The sequence below is a fragment of the Carlito syrichta genome, unplaced genomic scaffold, assembly GCF_000164805.1.
Source record: "Carlito syrichta isolate Samal-C Ts95f unplaced genomic scaffold, Tarsius_syrichta-2.0.1 Scaffold302029, whole genome shotgun sequence".
In the NCBI taxonomy this organism is placed as follows: Eukaryota; Metazoa; Chordata; class Mammalia; order Primates; family Tarsiidae; genus Carlito; species Carlito syrichta.
In genome coordinates, this window is record NW_007246125.1 from 357,698 (window position 1) to 377,677 (window position 19,980).

General features: G+C 39.7%; 1 protein-coding gene across 1 annotated transcript in view; it reads right to left on the reverse strand.

Annotated features, from left to right (window-relative positions):
* The window catches only part of KLHL20 (kelch like family member 20), a 73,855-nt gene that overhangs the window by 7,382 nt on the left and 46,493 nt on the right, over nucleotides 1-19,980 (reverse strand). Inside the window, exons 8-10 of the mRNA XM_008055922.1 lie at nucleotides 18,958-19,101; nucleotides 1,997-2,130; nucleotides 374-582 (exon numbers count right to left, since the gene is read on the reverse strand). Of these exons, the coding sequence (XP_008054113.1) occupies nucleotides 374-582; nucleotides 1,997-2,130; nucleotides 18,958-19,101 (487 nt within the window). The remainder of the gene's footprint in view (nucleotides 1-373; nucleotides 583-1,996; nucleotides 2,131-18,957; nucleotides 19,102-19,980) is intronic.

Below are 19,980 nucleotides of genomic sequence, written 5' to 3' on the forward strand. Positions count from 1 at the left end.
TTGTAGAGATGAGGTCTCGCTGCCTAGGTGGGTCTCGAACCCGTGGGCTCAGGCAATCCACTCACCTCAGCCTCCCAAAGGCGCGGGATTACAGGCTGAGCCACCAAGCCCGGCTTCTGGACGTTACATTTTTAACTACTTCAGATAAAAGCAATCAAAAGAAATTAAATTTTTTCTACATAAAATCGGCAGGAGTTGTTTGCCTGAAACCATCCCAATACAGCATCAGATGAGACAACTGAAAAATAAAACACGTAGGTACTAGCAATTCACCTCCTCACTGTCTCAGTGTATGTTTCACAGATCAGAGCATCCCTTCTGCAGAACCCTCTCTTGTTTTTCAAAGCTCAAAGCTTCAGTAGCTGGCACTTACTCCACTACGACGGGATGTCATGGCCACCACTGGAGACCACTGATTAGTCCTAGGGTTGTATCTCTCGGCACTGCTGAGTTCTGTGGTGTCATCTCTACCTCCGACGGCATAGATCATGTCCTGATACACAGCACAACCTAGGTGCTTTCTCCGGGTCCCCATGGGGGCTATGGTATGCCACCTGTTCTCCTGAGGATTGTAACGCTCCACTGCAAGGAAAAGAAAAACCAGTCAGTGTTCGTCCAACCACTTCCTCTCACCTCTAGTGCTCTTCACAGCAACTGAAACTTTGTGAAAACACAGGTTTTCTTTCTTTTTTTTTTTTTTCTTCGAGTTGGAGTCTCACTCTGTCGCCCAGACTGGAGTGCAGTGGCCGCACCCGGCCACTGCAGCCTCCACCTGCTGGGCTCCGGTGATCCTTCAGCCTCAGCCTTCCGAGTAGCCGGAATTACAGGCATGTGCTACCACGCCCGGCTGATTTTTTTATTTATTGTAGAGATGAGGTCTCGCTGCCCAGGCGGGTCTCGAACCCGCGGGCTCAGGCAGTCCACTCACCTCAGCCTCCCAAAGGCACGGGATTACAGGCTGAGCCACCGAGCCTGGCTACAACACATGTTTTCACTAAATAATCTGTCTTTTGCTTCTGAGAAAGACTTCAGGTGATGTCACATAACACTCTCATAAGGGACTGGTTTCTTCTAGGTCTGGTACAGTGGAAAGGGCATGTGATGGCGTCAAGACACTTGGGTTCTAGTTTTGGCTAAATGAATAATTAGCCACAAGACTTCAGCCTTACTGCACTTATGATCAATAAGCACTATTCAGTACTAACACTTTATTACACAGATAACTTTTTTTTTTTTAAGTTGGAGTCTCACTCTGTCGTTCAAGTGCAGTGGCATGCTCACAGCCACCGCAGACTTGACCTGCTGGACTCAGGTGATCCTTCTGCCTCAGCCTTCCAAGTAGTTGGAACTGCAGGCATAAGCCACCACACCCAGCTAGTTTTTTGATTTACTGTAGAGATGAGGTCTCACCAAATTTCCCAGGAGGGTCTCGAACCCCTGGGCTCAGGCAATCCTCTTGCCTCTGCCTCCCAAAGTATTGGGATTACAGTCTTGAGCCACCATGCCCAGCCAATAACCACCTCTCTTAAAGAAAACCAACATCCTTTTTATTATAATCTAAGGATAAGTAAAAACTTAGAACTAGAGATTGGTTTATGTTAGCTCTTTCTATTTAGAAATAATGGATATTTTTGCCTAAGCATACTGTCAGTGTGGTATTCACATTAGATTGTCACCTTGTTTTCTCTTCATTGGCTTAGAATGCACTCGGCTATAGGCAAGCAGATACAGGAGTACAGAAAGTAGTTCTTTTATTCATTATAAGTTTCTAGCAGTTTGCAAAGCAGAGGGAGAAAGAAATACATGGGGAATGTTGAAGACTATGGCTGAGGAAGGAGCTGAGGAAGAGCTGAGAGTTGCGTTCTCCTAGAGGGAAAATAAAGCCTTTTCCTAATACATTACTGGAGAACCTGGACTTTCTATGCTTTTTGTAGGGAGCTCTCTTCAGGAAAATGTGCCGTTTGGGGGAACCAGGCTGTTTTTGGGAGGGACTAACCTGTATTGAGAGGAGATGTCCCGTCAGAGCCACCTACAGCATATAAGAACCCTCCTAACACAGCCACAGCCACACCTAGTCTCCTGGTGCTCATAGAAGCCACCCGAGTCCATTTGTTCTCCTTGGGATCATACCTGCAGGGAGAGAAACCAGACTGTGTGCATGTTGTTGAGTAAGACCTTTTTCATATGATCTGGAATCACACTAAAGACAGATTGGATACATAAGACTTGCTATCTGCAAATGTGCAATGAGATTCTAAAATACTTTAATCATTAGGGGAAAAAAGAATTCATAACTGTGCCAGTTATTAAGCTATTTTCTATGCTCAGATTTGGTAAATGTCCCCAGGGAAGAAAACAGCCTATGACCTCGGCTCATGGAATGCAGGCTCTTCCCTCAGTGGAATTTTAGCTCACCGATGCTTGTTACTCCTATACTCCAGCATCTTTCAACATGGTATCTGTAATTTGTCTTTTTTTCCTAGTGGCTGCAATGGGAGCGACGGCTGTTACTGTTCACTACATCCTACTTGCAAAAGAAATCTTTTACATAGTTTTTAAGAACAACTTTTTTATTGTAAAACACAAATGCAGAAAGACACACAAATGCATAGTTTAGATAGTTTACTATCAGGAAAGCTCATTTATAAATATCACCTAAGCCAAGAAGCAAACTTTGCATGACACTCTGAAATCCTGCAATGTGTCCCTCCCCACAAAGTAACCATTATCCTGACTTTTATGGTGATCGTTTCCTAGTGCTTCTTTATGGTTCTATCATCCAACTGTCATCCCTAGATACTTTAGTCATACTTAAATTTGGGGGGGGGTATTTTTAAAAGTCTCTTATACCTACAGGTTTCTCTCCATTCCTTTTCCACCCTTGCAATTCATTTGTTTTAGAACCTGGGGTGTATGACAGTTTTCTCCATAATATGAATTTGGCTGATGGCACACTAATAGTGCAGTTCAACATGCTGCTGTCTTCTGTTTAATCAGACCATGTTTAGTTCCTTTAACAAGACTACCAAAGGTGTTTTGTTAGCAGCTGCTAATTATCATTAACTTACTAAGTGTTGCAAAATGGTGATGTTCTATCATTTCTTTTCTTTTGTTTTCTACAAATTTTTTTGTAGAGATGGGTCTTGCTATGTTGCCCAGACTGGTCTTGAACTCCTGGGCTTAAGCAATCATCCTACCTATGTTGGGATTACAGGCGTGAGCCATTGTGCCTGGCTACTTATTTTCTTTTATTGGGATAACTTTATAAAGTAAATATTATCTACAATTTGGTTACCCAATTCATATGAAATACAGTTCATATAAGGCAGGATACATGCTTGCTTATATTACTTTATTTACAGGTTTTCAAGATAATAATGTTATTTCCTATGATCTTCTAAAGGCAATTAGGGTTTTATAAATAAACAAATCTATGAGTTCTTATAGATTTATTTTTCAGTTGGAGTCTCACTCTGTCACCCAGGCTAGAGTGCAGTGGAATGATCACACCTCACCACAGCCTCCAATTCTGGGCTCAGGTAATCCTACTGCCTCAGTCTCCTGAGTAGCTGGGACTGCAGGTGTGCTCCACCACACCTACCTAATTAAAAACAATTTTTTTTTTTTTAGAGATGGGGTCTTGCTATGTTGCCCAGGCTGATCTGGAACTCCTGACCTCAAGTAATCCTCCCACCTCAGACTCCCAAATTGCTGGGGTTATAGGCATGAGCTACCATGCCTGGCCTAGGAACTCATAGATTCAATATACTAATTGGATTTCAATCTATTGCAATTATTATTCCTTTTAAAGTTGCAATTGTCTTGTCTTTGGTCAGTGGAAGAATCTCCAAGCTGGCTCCTGAGTCATTCTAACTCCTACTGGCCTTTGACAGCAGTCCAGACTCATCTGTACACTTCCTGTCCTAAACCTGGAAGCCAACATTTCTCCAAGAAGCTCTAGCTTCTTTAAGTGGGAAATGAAATTACAAGACACAATCTGGAAGCAGAGATGTTCACTTCACTGCCACTTGGTTGGTTTTTATTTTCAGGTCAGCTGACAGAGCTAGATTTTAAAGAAATTTTTTTAAAAGGTGAGTTTAAATAAAATTAAAATTCAGGATAACTCAATTTACTTAACTTCTAGTTTTCATCTTTCTCTTTTTCCACACCAAGATCCTGGTTTTCAAGGACATAGGTGAGGACAGAATTAAAATAGTCCACACTCATTTCCTTTATCTACATTTATACACATAAGTCTTAGAATAGCAACATTATCACGCCAATATTCCAAAGAATGATTAACATTCCTTTTTACATATCTCTTCACATTTTCCCCTCACTTAAAAAAATAGCTGTAGGGTCAGGCGTGGTGGCTCAAGTCTATAATCTCAGCACTTTGGGAGGCCAAGGCAAGAGGATTGCCTGAGTCCAGGGGTTTGAAACCAGCCTGGGCAACTTGATGAGACCTCATCTCTACAATCTATCAAAAAATTAGCTGGGCAGCATAGCATATACCTGTAGTTCCAGCTACTTGGAAGGCTGAGGCGGAAGGATCGCCGGAGCCCAGAGGGTCAACGATGGGGTGGCCGTGACTGTGCCACTGCACTCCAGCCTGGGCAACAAGAGTGAGACTCTGACTCAAAAAAAAGCTGTGGTACTGCATTTCCACTGATTGAGCACATAGCTAGTACCTGCTACTCTCTCCTCTCTCCCTCTTAATCCTTACTTAGTAATAGTTTTACAATTAATTGCATGTTTAACACCATCAGTCCTTCTGAAAATGTTTTTCTGGTAATTTTGTCTGAAGCTTGTTCTGATTCCTCAGAAAGGGTTCAAAGTGACAATATTACCTGATTTTGTACATGTTGGTAACAGCTTATTTGTGCCCTTTATAATTCAAAGTAGTTTCTCTAGGTATAACATCCTTAGCTTACATTTTCCATGAGTATCTTAAATTTATTACTCATTTTCTTTTTGTGTGTGTGTCAGGGTCTCACTTTCTTGCCTCAGGCTGGAGTGCAGTAACAGGATCACAACTCATGACAGCCTTGATGTCCTGGGCTCAGGTGATCCTTCCACCTCAATTTCCCAAGTAGCTGGGATTATAAGTGCATGTCACACTGCCTGGCTAAATTTTTATAGAGATGAGGTCTCGCTTTGTTGCCTAGGCTGGTCTCAAACTTCTGAGCTCAAGCAATGCTCCTGCCTTGGCCTCTCCAAGTGCTGGGATTACAGGTGTGAGCTACCGCACCTGGCCATTACTCCATTTTCTTCTAGCATAACATATTGCTTTTAAGAAGTCTAATGATAATCTAACTTTCTTTCCATTATAAGTAACATGTATTTTTTCGTAGATGTCTAAAGGATTTTTTTTCTTTTTCTTCAAGGTGTAGTCATTTTATTAGCATGTGTCTTGGTGGTGATTGTGTTGGGTCCGTATTTTATAGTGTATAGTATATTCTTTCAATAAGCAACCTCAACTTTTTTATTACAGGAAAGTAATTTTTTTTTTAGGCTAGTCAAATGAAGCAGTCGCTTGAAGCAGTCAGAGTGGAGCGGAAACAATGAAATCTGTAACTGGCTGTGATCAATTAATTGTAATGACCACTGCACTTGGACCAGGTAGGAAAGTAATTCTGAATTACAGTTCTTAGAATTGGTTCTCTTCACTTGCTTTGGTTTTCTTCTTCATGGACTGTTATTATATATACAACAGATTTTTGCCTATTTTCAGTATTTGTTGCTATCCTCAAATACTATCCCTTAATTTATTTTTGACTTCAGAATATTTGTCTTAGAGCATTCTCTATTTTGCTTATTTGTTCCCCTCATTCGAAAAGTTTTTCCTTTTATTTCTAAAATTGTCACCTCATTTCTGAGTTTTTGAAACTCTGATTTATGTAGTTTCATTCCTTGTATCATTTTCTTCATACTCCATCACATTTTGAAACAGCTGACTCAAGTTTTGATCTGTTGTGTAGGTGTGTCTTTCTGGTATGCTTTTGCCATCTGTGGAGATGTTGTTCTGCTGCTTATTCTCTCTTCTTCTACTAACTTTGTTATGGAATCTAATCTCAATTATGTTGCTGCTGCTCGTTTTTACATGAAATGGGTTTTTCTGAACTTTAGGAGGAGTGGTTTGTAACAATTTTCCTAACTTTGTGGAGCTTCCTCTTATTTTTTCATAGTGTTAAATGTAGTGTCTTGCCTTCTGAGGTTTATTGACTTTACTTGCTGCCCCTACTTTTGTCATGGCCATCCCTTTTCAAGGGCAACAAGGGTATCTGTTGCCCTTGTCCTGGTTCACGCTGATTCTCCTCCTAGAAGTTTCTCCTCAATGTGGGCTCCTGACCCAAAAGGTGATCCTGGCAGGTCAGTTTTGAGAGTTCCTAGGGACTAGATGGCTCTAGCCAACTTGGCTCCCCACCAGGTGTAATTTTTGCCTCTTTCTGCCCCCACTTTCTAGAGAACATCTGGCAATGTCCAGAGACACTGTTGGTTGTCACAACCAGGTTTGTGCTTCTGGCACTTAGTCAGCAGAAGCCAGGAATGCTGTTAAACATCCTACAATTTCCCCAACAAAAAAGACTACCCAGCCTAAAATGCCAGTAGTGCTGAGGTGAAGAACCCTATTCTAAACCCTTCAGATCTTATTGCAGGTTGGTTGTACTTACTCCCTATGGAAGTGGACAAAACCATTCTTAGTTTTAGTTGTTATTCATAAATTTTCCCCCTATGCTTTCTAGTGAATATGTATTACTATTTTGAGGTTCTTCTGTACTTAGATCTGTCAGACATGCTGTTGCTTCTTTGTTTTCTCTGGCACAGATACTAGTATCATGCAGGTCTTGTGGCTATCGGGAGTTTGTCTTTGCCTGTTTGTGTTTTGGGGTTTTGAGGATATCCTTTCCTCCAATTTTGTTTTAAGTATTTTCTGTAGGTTTTTGTGGTTTAAACTGTGATAAAATAAAATATTACCCCAAATTTACCATCTTAACCTTTTTTTTTTTTTTCAGTTGAAGTCTCACTCTGTTCCTCAGGCTGGAGTACAGTAGCACACTCACGGCTACCCCAGTGTGGACCTGCTGGACTCAGGTGATCCTTCTGCCTCAGTCTTCCAAGTAGCTGGAACTACAGGTATGTGGTACCATGCCCAGTTAATTTTTTAATATATTGTACAGATGAGGTCTCACCAAGTTGCCCAGGCTGGTCTCGAACTCCTGGGCTCAGGCAATCCTCTCGCCTCGGCCTCCCAAAGCACTGGGATTACAGGCTTGAACCACCATGCCTGGCCCCATCTTAACCATTTTAACTGCGTAGTTTAGTAGTGTTAAGTATTTTTCGTAGTGCTATTCAACCAATCTTTAGAACTAGTCCATAGGCTTTTAGCTTAGCTATCTATTGCTCTGGTATGTAGAGATTTAGAGATATTCAGAAATAATGCTGCCACTATGGTTATTTTCCTGCATTGAGTTTTGAAAGTGGAGAAATAGGCATAGTTTTCAAGAGTTACCTTCAACTTTACGTCTATTTGAGATAGAGTTAGACTTTACAACACACTAACCAAACTTGTAAATACTATCTCAAAAATTCTGAAGAGTTAGGACTCATTTCTTTTTAAGAATGAAATATGACATGTTATTATCAATAATCACAGCACAGCATATGAGACTCTAAAATCCAAAGGCAGAAAGAAATTAAGAACAGCATCTGCTCCACCAAAACTAACTGACTTGTTCTCAAGTATAAAGTGACTTTGGCAACCCACCCAGATTTCCCTACATATACTTCAATAATGAATGAGAATCGATATACAAAATACTTTGGGCTTTATGCACTATACAAAGTATTATTACTTCAATCATTTCTCTGGAGAAAGTCTGGGTAGAGTCATGGATTAAGTAAACTCCAGGTAGACAGAGGAAGAATCAGAACAAATTTAAGTAGTAGTACTCTTGATATAACATAAAGAATGTAATTTAGGCGAGGCACATGGCTCACATCTGTAATCTCAGCATTTTGAAAGGCAGAGGCAGGAGGATGGCTTGAGAGGCCAGGAGTTTTTGATCACTCTAGGCAACACAGTAAGACCCTACCTCTAAAAATAAAACAATTAAAAATTACTGTAGGTGGTACATGCCTATAGTAGTCCTAGCTACTCAGGAGGCTGAGGAGGGAGGATCACTTAAGCCCAGGAACTATGATGGTGCTATTGCACTCCAGCTTGGGCAACAGAGATCCTGTCTCTCTTAAAAAAAAAGTAATTAAAAATGTTTCTAACACTTCTATGTAATGTTAGTACAATCAGTGTGACAGTTTATATTCCAAATATATAAGCAACAAAAGCAAAAACAGACAAATGAGATTACAACAAACTAAAAAGCTTGTATGCAGCCAAGGAAACAACAGAGTGAACACACAACCTATAGAATGGCAGAAAATATCTGCAAATGAAACATCTCACAAGAGGTTAATATCCAAAACATATAAGGAACTCAAATGACTTAACAGCAAGAAAACAAATAACTCGTTTAAAAATTGGCAAAGGGGACAGGGTATGGTGGCTCACATCTGTAATCTGAGCACTTTGGGGCACTGAGGTGGGAGGATCACTTAAGGTCAGGAGTTTGAGGCCAGCCTGGGCAACAGAGCAAGACCTTGTCTTTCCTTTTTTCAGACCAATAAAAAATTTAGTTTATTATCAATTTTTGTTAACATATTTCTTTTTTCTGGGTCAGAACCTCACTGTTGCGCACGCTGGAGGATAGCAGCATGATCTCAGCTACAGCAGCCTCAACCTGCTGGGCTCAGGCAAGACTTCCGCTTCAGCCTCCCAAGTAGTTGGTCCTAAAGGAGTGCAACCACGGCCTGGCCTGTGAACACATTTCTAAAGTTATATATCATCTTTCAAGTTCATTGGTTCATTTTTGCTTTTGTTGCCTATGTATTTGGGGTATAACCTGATTTACTAAACCATCACACTGACTGCACTATCATAACACTGAAATGTTAGAAATACGTATTTTAGATTACATTTAAAATTTTTTTTATTTTAAAGACGTGGGGTACAATTCAGGGTTAGGTATACAAATGTTCATTATGCAGGTACCTTGTTGATGAGGTATGCCCCCACCAGCAGTTTCCAGTACTGCCAATCCCACCCCCTGTTCCCCTGGCAGTTTCCCACTACTGCCAATCCCTTTCTTTAAAGAGATTTTCTTTAAAGAAAATCGCTAAGCTAATGTTTTTAACAAAAATTATTTCCCATATCCCATGCCATTTTATTAGTGCAGTTTATTCTGATATCACGGGTAGACAAAGACTTTACAAGAAAATAAAATTCCAGACCAATATATCTTATGAATATAGAGGCAAAATCCTCAAGAAAATACTACCAAAACAAATCAACAACATATAAATAGATCTATACAACATAACATAAAATTTAAAAAATATGGTTTTACACAAAAGAAATCAGGAAAGTAGGTACTGAATGACAAAAATGTACCACAAAGAAAATAACTTTAATATTACAAAATAATTTAATGGAATCTAATATAATTATCAGAAGAACAAATGGGATACTACATAAACAAATTGATTACTACTTATAGTAAATTATCTTATTTTTTTCCCTCCCAATGTTCTCCCTGGACTCTGAAATATGCTTAATGTTCATTTATATATGTATTCCATATGTGATTATAAATGACACGTACAATAGGCTAAATTTTAGCTAAAATTTATGTGTGCTTAATAGAAGGAAATTTTAACACTCTTCATATAAAATTAGAATTAAAAGAATTCTATTGCCCTGAAGATAAGAAAAAAGTAGTATACCATACAGTTTAACCAGTAATTCTAACTCTAAGCTTTTTAAAAAGGTTAAATATTCAAGAATCTCAATATTTGTACAATGTTGCAAAACTGATTTTATTTAGGACTTAGAGAAATTTATTTTATTTTGGAATGTGTAAAAAGGTAATTGATTAATAAGTCAGAGGAGGCCCTAAACAGAAGTGGATATTCACAAATTTTGGCAAAATTTTTATACTTTCACTAGCAAAAAATCAGGTGACTACTGCCTTTTCTTAACACGATAAGGCATCTTTTCAATTGAGTTATGAAAAAAATAGTTTCTGCTCAGCAAAAAGTATAAGGTTACATGTATAAAACAGTAATCTGAAAACTGTCTCCAATTCTAACTATCCTATGAGAAAAGAGCTTTTCTTTCTTTTATAAAACAAAACCAAAAAAACCCCTGCCATTTCTATTGACATAATTTTCTGTCATGTATTAATTCTTATCCAAAGTTCTAGTTTCAAAGTCTTGAAAATGGAAATCATTTTCTAAAAATGCTACACTGCCCTCCCCCAACACCTATCTCTGAAAATTAAAGGGCAAGACAATCTTAGTGAATCTCAAAAGCTTTAAGACAAAAGGTTGAAAAAGACACATAACCATATTTCTAGGGAATTATTCAGACTGTACAAGACTCAAGAAAAATGCCATGGTCACTGACAAAGACAGGCACCCATTTATAGAAAACGCAATTTACCAAATGCCCAATTCTAGAGCATTTCTCAAAGTGTGGTCTGGGGAACGTTCTTTCAAGGGGTCTGTAAGGTAAAGGCTATTTTCACAGTGATACTCAGATGTTATTTGCCTTTTCCACTCTCATTATTTCATTGTATGATGACATTTTCCAGGCACTACGTGAAATGGGGCAGGGACAACAATCTGACAACTTGTGTGCTTCTATATGTCTTGTTTTTTTGAATTGTCTAAGTTTTAATTTGAAATGGTAAATGCCAACACATATAATCAACATAAATACGTTTTAAGAGTGTAAAGAGGTCCTAAGACCAAACAGTTTGAAAAGCACTGTTCGACAGAATTCCAAGGCCTGTGGCATAGGCACATTAAGGCAATTAAGAGTAATGATTAGGCCAGGTGCGGTGGCTCAGCCTGCAATCCCAGCACTTTGGGAGGCCGAGGTGAGAGGATTGCCTGAGCCTGGGAGGTCGAGAACAGCCTGGGCAATTTGGTGAGACCTCATCTCTACAATAAATCACAAAAACTAGCTGGGAATGGTAGAGTGAGTCTGTAGTTCCAGTTACCTGGAAGGCTGAGGTGGAAGGATTGCCTAAACCCAGCAGGTTGAGGCTTCATGCCACTGCACTCCACCCTGGGAGACAAGAGTGAGACTCCACACCCCCCAAAAAGAGTAATGATTATAAAAGGGCCCTGTCCAAATAATATATAAAATTCCTATATGAAATTTCAAAATTATAAAAGTTTGAGGGCATCATTTACTTACAAATGCACTTGCTAGAGCAGCCAAGAAAAAAGTTTGCATGCTTAAAAACTAAATGTAATTTTATAATTCTGTCATATATTTCTGAAGCTACCTTTTCAGCTATCTCTACTACAAAATGGTATCTGAAAATCTAAAGTAAAAGCAGAGAAAATTTCCAAATATAATAAAACACATACTTAAAATTAACACTATCTAGTGAACACTTAGAAATTATTAGTACCTAAAATAATCAGGAAGATTAAGACAAAAACATTGTCCACAAGGCAACAAGGATTAACTTTGGGCATCTTTTTACAAAATCAAGATATCATGAGTAGGAAACTTAAAAATACACATATTAATCTCAATTGATTAATCTTTTAATTTAAAATTTAATTTTTACTTTGAGTAACATTTAAATTGAACTAGAATGATCAGAAATCACTGTAAATTTGAATAATAGAGTCATGGGGAAAACACAGTTATCAGGCTCTTTTTTTTGAGTCAGAGTCTCACTCTGTCACTCAAACTGGAGTGCAGTGGCCGCTCCCGGCCACCGCAGCCTCGACCTGCTGGGTTCCGGTGATCCTTCTGCCTCAGCCTTCCAAGTAGCTGGAACTACAGGCATGCACCACCATGCCTGGCTAGTTTTTGATTTATTGTGGAGATGAGGTCTCACCAAGTTGCCCAGGTGGGTCTTGAACCCGCGGGCTCAGGCAATCCACTCACCTCGGCCTCCCAAAGCGTGGGATTACAGGCTGAGCCACCAAGCCCGGCCAATTATCAAGCTTTTAGGTTGAATGTTATTCTGAGGAAAATTAACTTCTGTAAGTTCTTCTCTATGGGTGCGTTTCTAAGAAATGCTTTGGCATCTCATTCCTGGAATGTCTTTGGGACTATTAACCTGAATATAAAAGGTCCTATTATTTACTAAAGTGTCTTCGACTGGGAAAAAAACTAAACAGCACACGTGGCCTTTAAAAGCATCATAAAGGCTAGTCTCCAATCCCTTAAGCAGTATGTTATGACTACAAGGGTATCAGCAAACAGACAATGTATAATGTATATATCCATGTGGCAAATTTTTAAACATATAGAGTATGTCCCCCATACCTTAGCATAAATCTCATCCATATTGCTCCTACCATTAGCTGGATGTTTGTGAATATAAGCCCAATAAAAACAAAGGAAGTGATGTTGCCAAAAATAAACTTATTCATTAGATAAAGAATATTAAGTGAAATAAAATAAACTGAATACATGCCTAAAGCAAAAATGAACAATTAGATTTTCCATACCTGTTTCACTAAAAAAGCATTGGTAATATGGAACTGCCTGTGCTATATCATTAAAAATACTATACTATTCCCCAAATGATAATTTTCCTTTACTTAAAGAATTATAATGACACTGGAGGCAGGCAGTATTCTTCATATAAAAGTGAACAAACCAGAAGTTAATCAATATTTACAATCCAAAATATAAATTACTATCTCATCTCCACTGAAATATAATCCCTCATAGCCTGCTATACAGTATTTTGGTAAGAAAACTGCCAAATTTTAAAATGAAAATTAATTAAAATAGATAAAAACTGCTATGTAAAATTTGTAAGCAGAAAAATGGCAAAGAACAAATAAAGCATGAGAAGAAAAATCTTTCTAACAGTTTAACCTACTTCAATGATATAAAAAAACCCCAAAATCAGGTGTTTGGTAAAGAAGTAAATTTTGGTGACTATAAACACATTAACAGAAATGACAGAATTATGATTATAGTTCTACATGTGATGTAACAGAAGCCATCTACATGTAAGAAAACAACTCAGTATTTCTTTTGAAGAAAAACACACTCATAAACACACAGACAAAAAGACACAAATGTATTTGAGTAAGAGTCTAGAATGGAGCCGGGTTTGGTGGCTCAGCCTGTAATCCCGCGCCTTTGGGAGGCTGAGGTGAGTGGATTGCCTGAGTCCGCGGGTTCGAGACCTGCCTGGGCAGCGAGACCTCATCTCTACAATAAATCAAAAAAATTAGCCGGGCGTGGTAGTGCGCGCCTGTAATTCCAGCTACTTGGAACCCAGCAGGTGAGGCTGCGGTCTGGGCGACCGAGTGAGACTACAACTCAAAAAAAAAAAAGAGTCTAGAATGGACCGGGCTTGGTGGTTCAGCCTGTAATCCCAGCACTTTGGGAGGCCGAGGTGAGTGGATTGCCTGAGCCCGCGGGTTCGAGACCCACCCAGGCAACTTGGCCAGACTGCGTGTCTACAATCAATAAAAAATTAGCTGGGCGTGGTAGTGCGTGTCTGTAGTTCGGGTTACTTGGAAGGCTGAGGCGGAAGGATCGCAGGAGCCCAGCAGGTCGAGGCTGCAGTGGCCGAGAGTGTGCCACTGCACTCCAGACTGGGCGACAGAGTGAGACTCCAACTCAAAAAAAAAAAAGAGTCTAGAATGATGCATCTCTGGGCCCAAATGATATACTCAACTTTCAGTAGTAGAACTTCAGGTGGAAGACCTGAGTCATTACTGTAGTTTTATGATAAAAAATGGTTGTTTTATGATGGAAATGTTTGCTCTTTTTTCCCCATTTCTCTGTAGAGAATGTATTCACTAAATATGCATAAACATGGTTCCTACTTACTCCCATACATACAAAGCAAAGATCTGGTAAGTATACAGATGATGGATGCAATAATAGGCAAAGGATAACCTTTAAAAGGAATCTCTGAGGCTGGGCGTGGTAGCTCAAGCCTGTAATCCCAGCACTTTGGGAGGCCGAGGCGAGAGGACTGTCTGAGCCCATGGGTTCGAGATCAGCCTAGGCAACATGGTGAGACCTCGTCTCTACAATAAATTAAAAAATTAGCCAGGCATGGTAGCGTGTGTCTGTAGTTCCGGGTACTTGGAAGGCCGAGGTGGAATGATTGATTACCTGAGCCCAGCAGGTCGATGCTGGGATGGCCACGAGCATGCTACTGCACTCCAGCCTGGGTGATGGAGTGAGACTCTAACTCAAAAAACACAATAAAATAAAGCAAAACGAATCTCTGAAAGTCTGAGAAAATCATTAGCTGTTTGTTATCCTGCTCTGAAGTACTCTAAAAGCCTACATTTCATGTGAATATGGACATAACTAAGTTGAAAGAAAGATGATCTTTGTTTTCACAAATCACTCAGCACCATCCAGCAGTCCTATGAACAACGGAGTGAAGGAATAAAAAGGAAAATGTAAAACTATTATTTCCCAAATCTATAAATATATTTCTCTAAATATTTCTCCTCAATAATGAAGATTGTAAGTTCTCTGAGGATGATGACATATAAAAGATACTTAATAGTTTGCTGGTAAAACGAACAAATGTTACAGTTAGAGTGCCCGTTTACTCCCACAGCAGTCTATATATAGGATTTCAAGGAAGCCTTAATGTAATAGTGATTGAGAGAATTCCCTGTTCCCCAGACAGACAGAGATTATAAAAATGGGGTTGATCTACCTCATTACTCTTGCTTTGAGGTAGTGTCAGGCTATCATTAATAACACTGTTCCTGTTAAGAACTTTACACTTCTTGTCCCCCCCCTTTACTGGGAGGACTGCTATGCTCTTCATCACCGTCTTCATCATTCTTATCCTCATCACTCTCACTTCCCTCATCTTCACCCTCCTTGGTGTCTCCATCACGTCCCTCTTTCTGAGATGCAGATCTCCCTCTTCTCTTCACTATAGTAGATGACCAATCATTGTCATCCTCATCCATGTCATTCAGCTCTCCCATGGATACAAAATCCAAAAGCGGTCAGTGTCTTCAAAAGTTCCACTTTTTCGGTTCACTGACCTGTTACTCTGCAGCAGTTGTGGTGGTGGGAACAGAAGAGGATGTATTAACAGCAGGAGGACTTGTGGCTTGTGTGGTAGTAGCTGCAGAAACAATCACATTATCAGATACTGTTGCTTTCTCTCTTTCCTTCTTTCTCCTTTTTCTTTCTAGGCCTTTCTCCATTCTCTTCTTCCTCTTTCTTTTCCATTTTAACTAATTGTTTTTCAGATGATATTATTTCTTCTGCTGCAGAATTCTTATTTTTTTGTCATAGTCACACTCTGCAGCCCAGGCTGGAGTGCAGTGCCATGCTCACAGCCACTGCAGCCTTGACCTGCTAGGCTCAGGTGATTCTTCCACTTCACCCTGCCAAGTAGCTGGAACCACAGATGCATACTACCACGCTCAGCTAATTCTTTGATTTATTATGGAGACGAGGTCTCACCAAGTTGTCCAGGCTGGTCTTGAACCTCTGAGTTCAAGCAATTCTCTTGCCTCCATCTCTCAAAGTGCTGGGATTACAGGTAAGAGCCACTGTGCCCAGCTTAGAATTTTTAAGAAGTTGTTCTTTTACTTTAGTATCTTCATTAAGTTCTTCCTCTAAAATTTTTTCTTCAACCTAACACCACACACAAAAATCAAATCTAAATGGATCAAAGACCTAAACATAAAACCTCAAACTATAAGAATCTTAGAAAATACAGGACACACCCTTATGGAAATGGGAACTGGCAACCAATTCCTGATCAAAACCCCAAGTACTCATGACATAAGATAGACAAGTGGGCCCTCATCAAACTGAAAAGCTTCTGCAAAGCCAAAGTAACCAGTGAAAGAGTGAGGAGACAGCCCACAGACTGGGAAAACATATTTGTCAACTGTGTATCTGACAAAGGCCTAACAATTAGCATCTACAAGGAACTCAAATGTGCCAAAAAGAAAAAAAATAAATAGCCCCATTACAAAGTGGGCAAAAGATATGAATAGACACTTCTCAAAAGAAGACATACGAGCAGCCAACAGATATATGAAAACATGCTCAGCCTCACTAGTCATCAAAGAAATGCGAATTAAGCCAGGCTCAGTGGCTCAGCCTGTAATCCCGCGCCTTTGGGAAGCTGAGTGGACTGCCTGAGCCCGCGGGTTCGAGACCCGCCTGGGCAACTTGGCGAGACCTCATCTCTACAATAAATCAAAAATCAGCCGGGTGTGGTAGCACACGCCTGTAGTTCCGGCTGCTTGGAAGGCTGAGGCGGAAGGATCGCCGGAGCCCAGCAGGTCGAGGCTGCGGTGGCTGGGAGCGGCCACTGCACTCCAGCCTGGGTGACAGAGTGAGACTCCAACTCAAAAAAAAAAAGAAATGCAAATTAAAACCACTGAGATACCACCTAACTCCAGTCAGAATGGCCATCATCAATAACTCAAAAAACAACAGATGCTGGAGAGGATGCAGCGCAGAGGGAACACTTCTACACTGTTGGTAGGAGTGTAAACTAGTACAGCCTCTGTGGAAAACAGTGTGGTGAACCCTAAAAGATCTAAAAATCGACCTCCCATACAACCCAGCAATCCTCCTGGGAATATACCCGGAGGAACACAAATCATTCTACAAAAAAGATACCTGCACATGTATGTTTACTGCAGCACTATTCACAACAGCAAAAACTTCGAACCAACAGTGCTGCCCATCGAAACTGAACTGGATAAGAAAAATGTGGTACATATACACAATGGAATATTATGAAGCCATAAAGAAAGACAAAATCGTGAACTTTGCAGAAACTAGAATGGGTTTAGAGTCTAGAATACTCAGTGATCTATCACAGAAAGAAAGAACAGAGTACCACATGCTCTCACACATAAGCAAACCCTGAACATTAACCATAAGACTATAAGAAAGGGATTGGCAGTAGCAAGATACTGCAGCAGTGGGGGGAGGGGCACAACATCAATAAGTACACCTGATCTCAAATCAGGCAACGTGGGGATGAAAGGGAGGCCCAAACTTTACCAGTATGATGACCTTTTGTATACCTAATCCTGAATGGTACCCCACATCTTTTAAATAAATAAATAGTTTAAAAGTTAAAAATAGAAAAAAATAAAATAAAAATATTTTCTTTAGAATCACTACAGGAACTTGCTTCACTGCCCTTTGGGATCTTCACTCTCACTTCCTTCAGAACCTGAGACATCTCTACTTTAAAATCACTGTCATCTGAATGATCATAATCAAGAGCATCCAGCAGAGAAGTTGCCAAAGGCTTCACCTGCCCCCTTTTGGAGCTGCGATCCATAAGGAATCTGCAAGATGGAATCTGCAAGATGGTCGTTTGGAAAAGACTTAGCAAGAAGCTGCAGGAGCCCAGACAGCGGTGAGGTTGGGGCCTGGGGCCACAGAGACAGGTCCCAAGGATGCTATTTAAATTGGCAGTGCCACTGATCAGACCAGGATGTGCCCAGGAGCCGCTCTGTGGTGTCCCCTACCCCCCACCCCCATCCACAACCGCCTGGCCTCTTGAGCCCCTTCTCGTACTTCCCCACTCCCTTCCAGCCCCCCAGCCCCAGCCGGAGGAGTCTTCCCGCCCAGGCAGTGTGGCCAACCTGGTAGCCCCTGGGGAGGTAATTTCTCCTGTTAAAACTAGGAGGAAAAAAATGAAAGAAAGAAAAACTTTATTAGCTTGCATTAGAAACAACAAAAGACCCAGAATTTGCACAGCCCAAGGCCAGCTGCCAAGACCCTCACTTTAAACAAACAAACAAACAACAACAACAAAAAGGGCAAAGGACCTGAACAGACATTTTTCAAAAGAAGACATACAAACGGCTAACAAGTATATAAAAAAAAGTTCGTCACTAATCATCAGGGAAATGCAAATTAAAATCACAACGAGTTACCACACCACAACTGTTAGAAAAGGAAATGCTTGTACACTGTTGATGGGAAGGTAAATTAGTACAGATGTTATGGAAAACATGGAGGTTCCTCAAGAAATTAAAAATGGAACTACCATATAATGAGTAATTCCACTACTAGGTATTCATCCAATGGAAATGAAATTAGTATGTGGAAGAGATGTAAGTACTCCCATGTATAATGCAGCATATTCTCAATAGCCAAGATATGAAATTAGCCTCAGTGTCCATCAATGGATAAATGGATAAAGAAAATGTGGTATACATACACAATGGAATACTATTCAGCCCTAAAAAAGGAAATCCTGTTATTTGTGACAACATGGATGAACCTGGCGGACATTATGCTAAATGAAATAAGCCAGGCAGGAAGACAAATAATGCACTTATATGAGGAATCTAAAAAAGTTGAACTCATAGAAGTAGAGATTAGAAAGATAGTTATTAGGACTGGGCAGAAGGTTGTGGGGAGTAGGAAGATATTAGTCAAATAACATAACATTCCAGTTATAGAGGAGGAATAAGTTCAAGAGATGTAATGTACAACATGGTGATATAGTTAATAACAATGTACTAAATACTTGAGATACTAAATACTTCGAAGTGTTCTCAACAAAGTATGTGAGGTAATGCATATATTAATTAGCTTGCTTTAGCCATTCCACAATGTATACATATTTCAAAACATCATGTTGTACAACATACATACAATTTTTATTTGCTAATTAAAAAATAAATGAAAAAAAATCTCTTTTAGATCTTCCATTTTCCTAGATTTTAAGATCAACTGAAAACTTTTTCCTGAGAGCCTATGGGAAATCCACTGAATAATGTATCTAGTGTCCTAAATTCAGCTGAACTTGTTTCTTTTAAAGAACCTATATATTCTTTTTAAAAAATTGAAAATGACTTAAAAAAAATCACCTCTCAACAATATTGAGGCAAGAGACACCATCCTGGCCACCCACAGCATAGAGAAAGCCTCCAAGTACTGCCACACCAACACTTGTCCTGCAGGTGCTCGTAGGGGCCACATCACTGCTCCACTGGTTTGTTTTGGGATCATACCTGCAAAGAACATGCCAAGAGCAAGTTTGTATTACACAGAGAAGCTTGGCTATACTTACACATTTCAGATCAAAGGATTTATATAAGATATATTCTCTCCCCTAAATATGGGCTGATTAATAATAAATAAAACACATGACAATCTAATATATGCTTTTACTTCTTGAAATTTATCTTTATTCAAGTTATAGATTAATATATTTTCTTTTCCAAAAAAGAGGAATGCTATTATTATTTTTTTGAGTTGGAATCTTACTCCGTCACCCAGGCTGGAGTGCAGTGGCATGCTCATGGCCACCCTAGTGTCGACCTGCTGCACTCAGGTGATCCCTCTGCCTCAACCTTCCAGAATGTTATTGATAAAGTCTCCTTTGAGTTTCACCTGAATTCTGGTCTCTTTTCATTTTATTTGGCATATAGCCTTCAAGACTTTTCAGTAAAATACTTTCAAATAGGTATATATATCTCCACATATGAACTTCTTTATATGCATGTTTTCTTTACAGAAACAATAGCACATAGTAGGCATTGCAGGCATTTCCCCCCATAGCATCTATTTATAGCTCTAGATTTTCTTTTGAACTGTTTTATTATGTTGTATGTGCTATAAATTATTTACTCCTATTCCTGTTAATGTAGCATTAGGCTGTTCCTCACATTTTGCTGTTAAAAACAGTGACTACCTTTGTGCATTTCTCCCTGGGCAAATGGACAGTAAGTAGACTCAATGGGGCAAAGACTATGTTTATTTTTAAATTTTTTTTAATTTTAAGATGTGGGATACAATTCGGGGTTAGGTATACAAACGTTGATTACGCAGGCACCCTTGTAATGAAGTGTGCCCCCCTCCCCCGGCAGTTTCCCGCTACTGCCAATCCC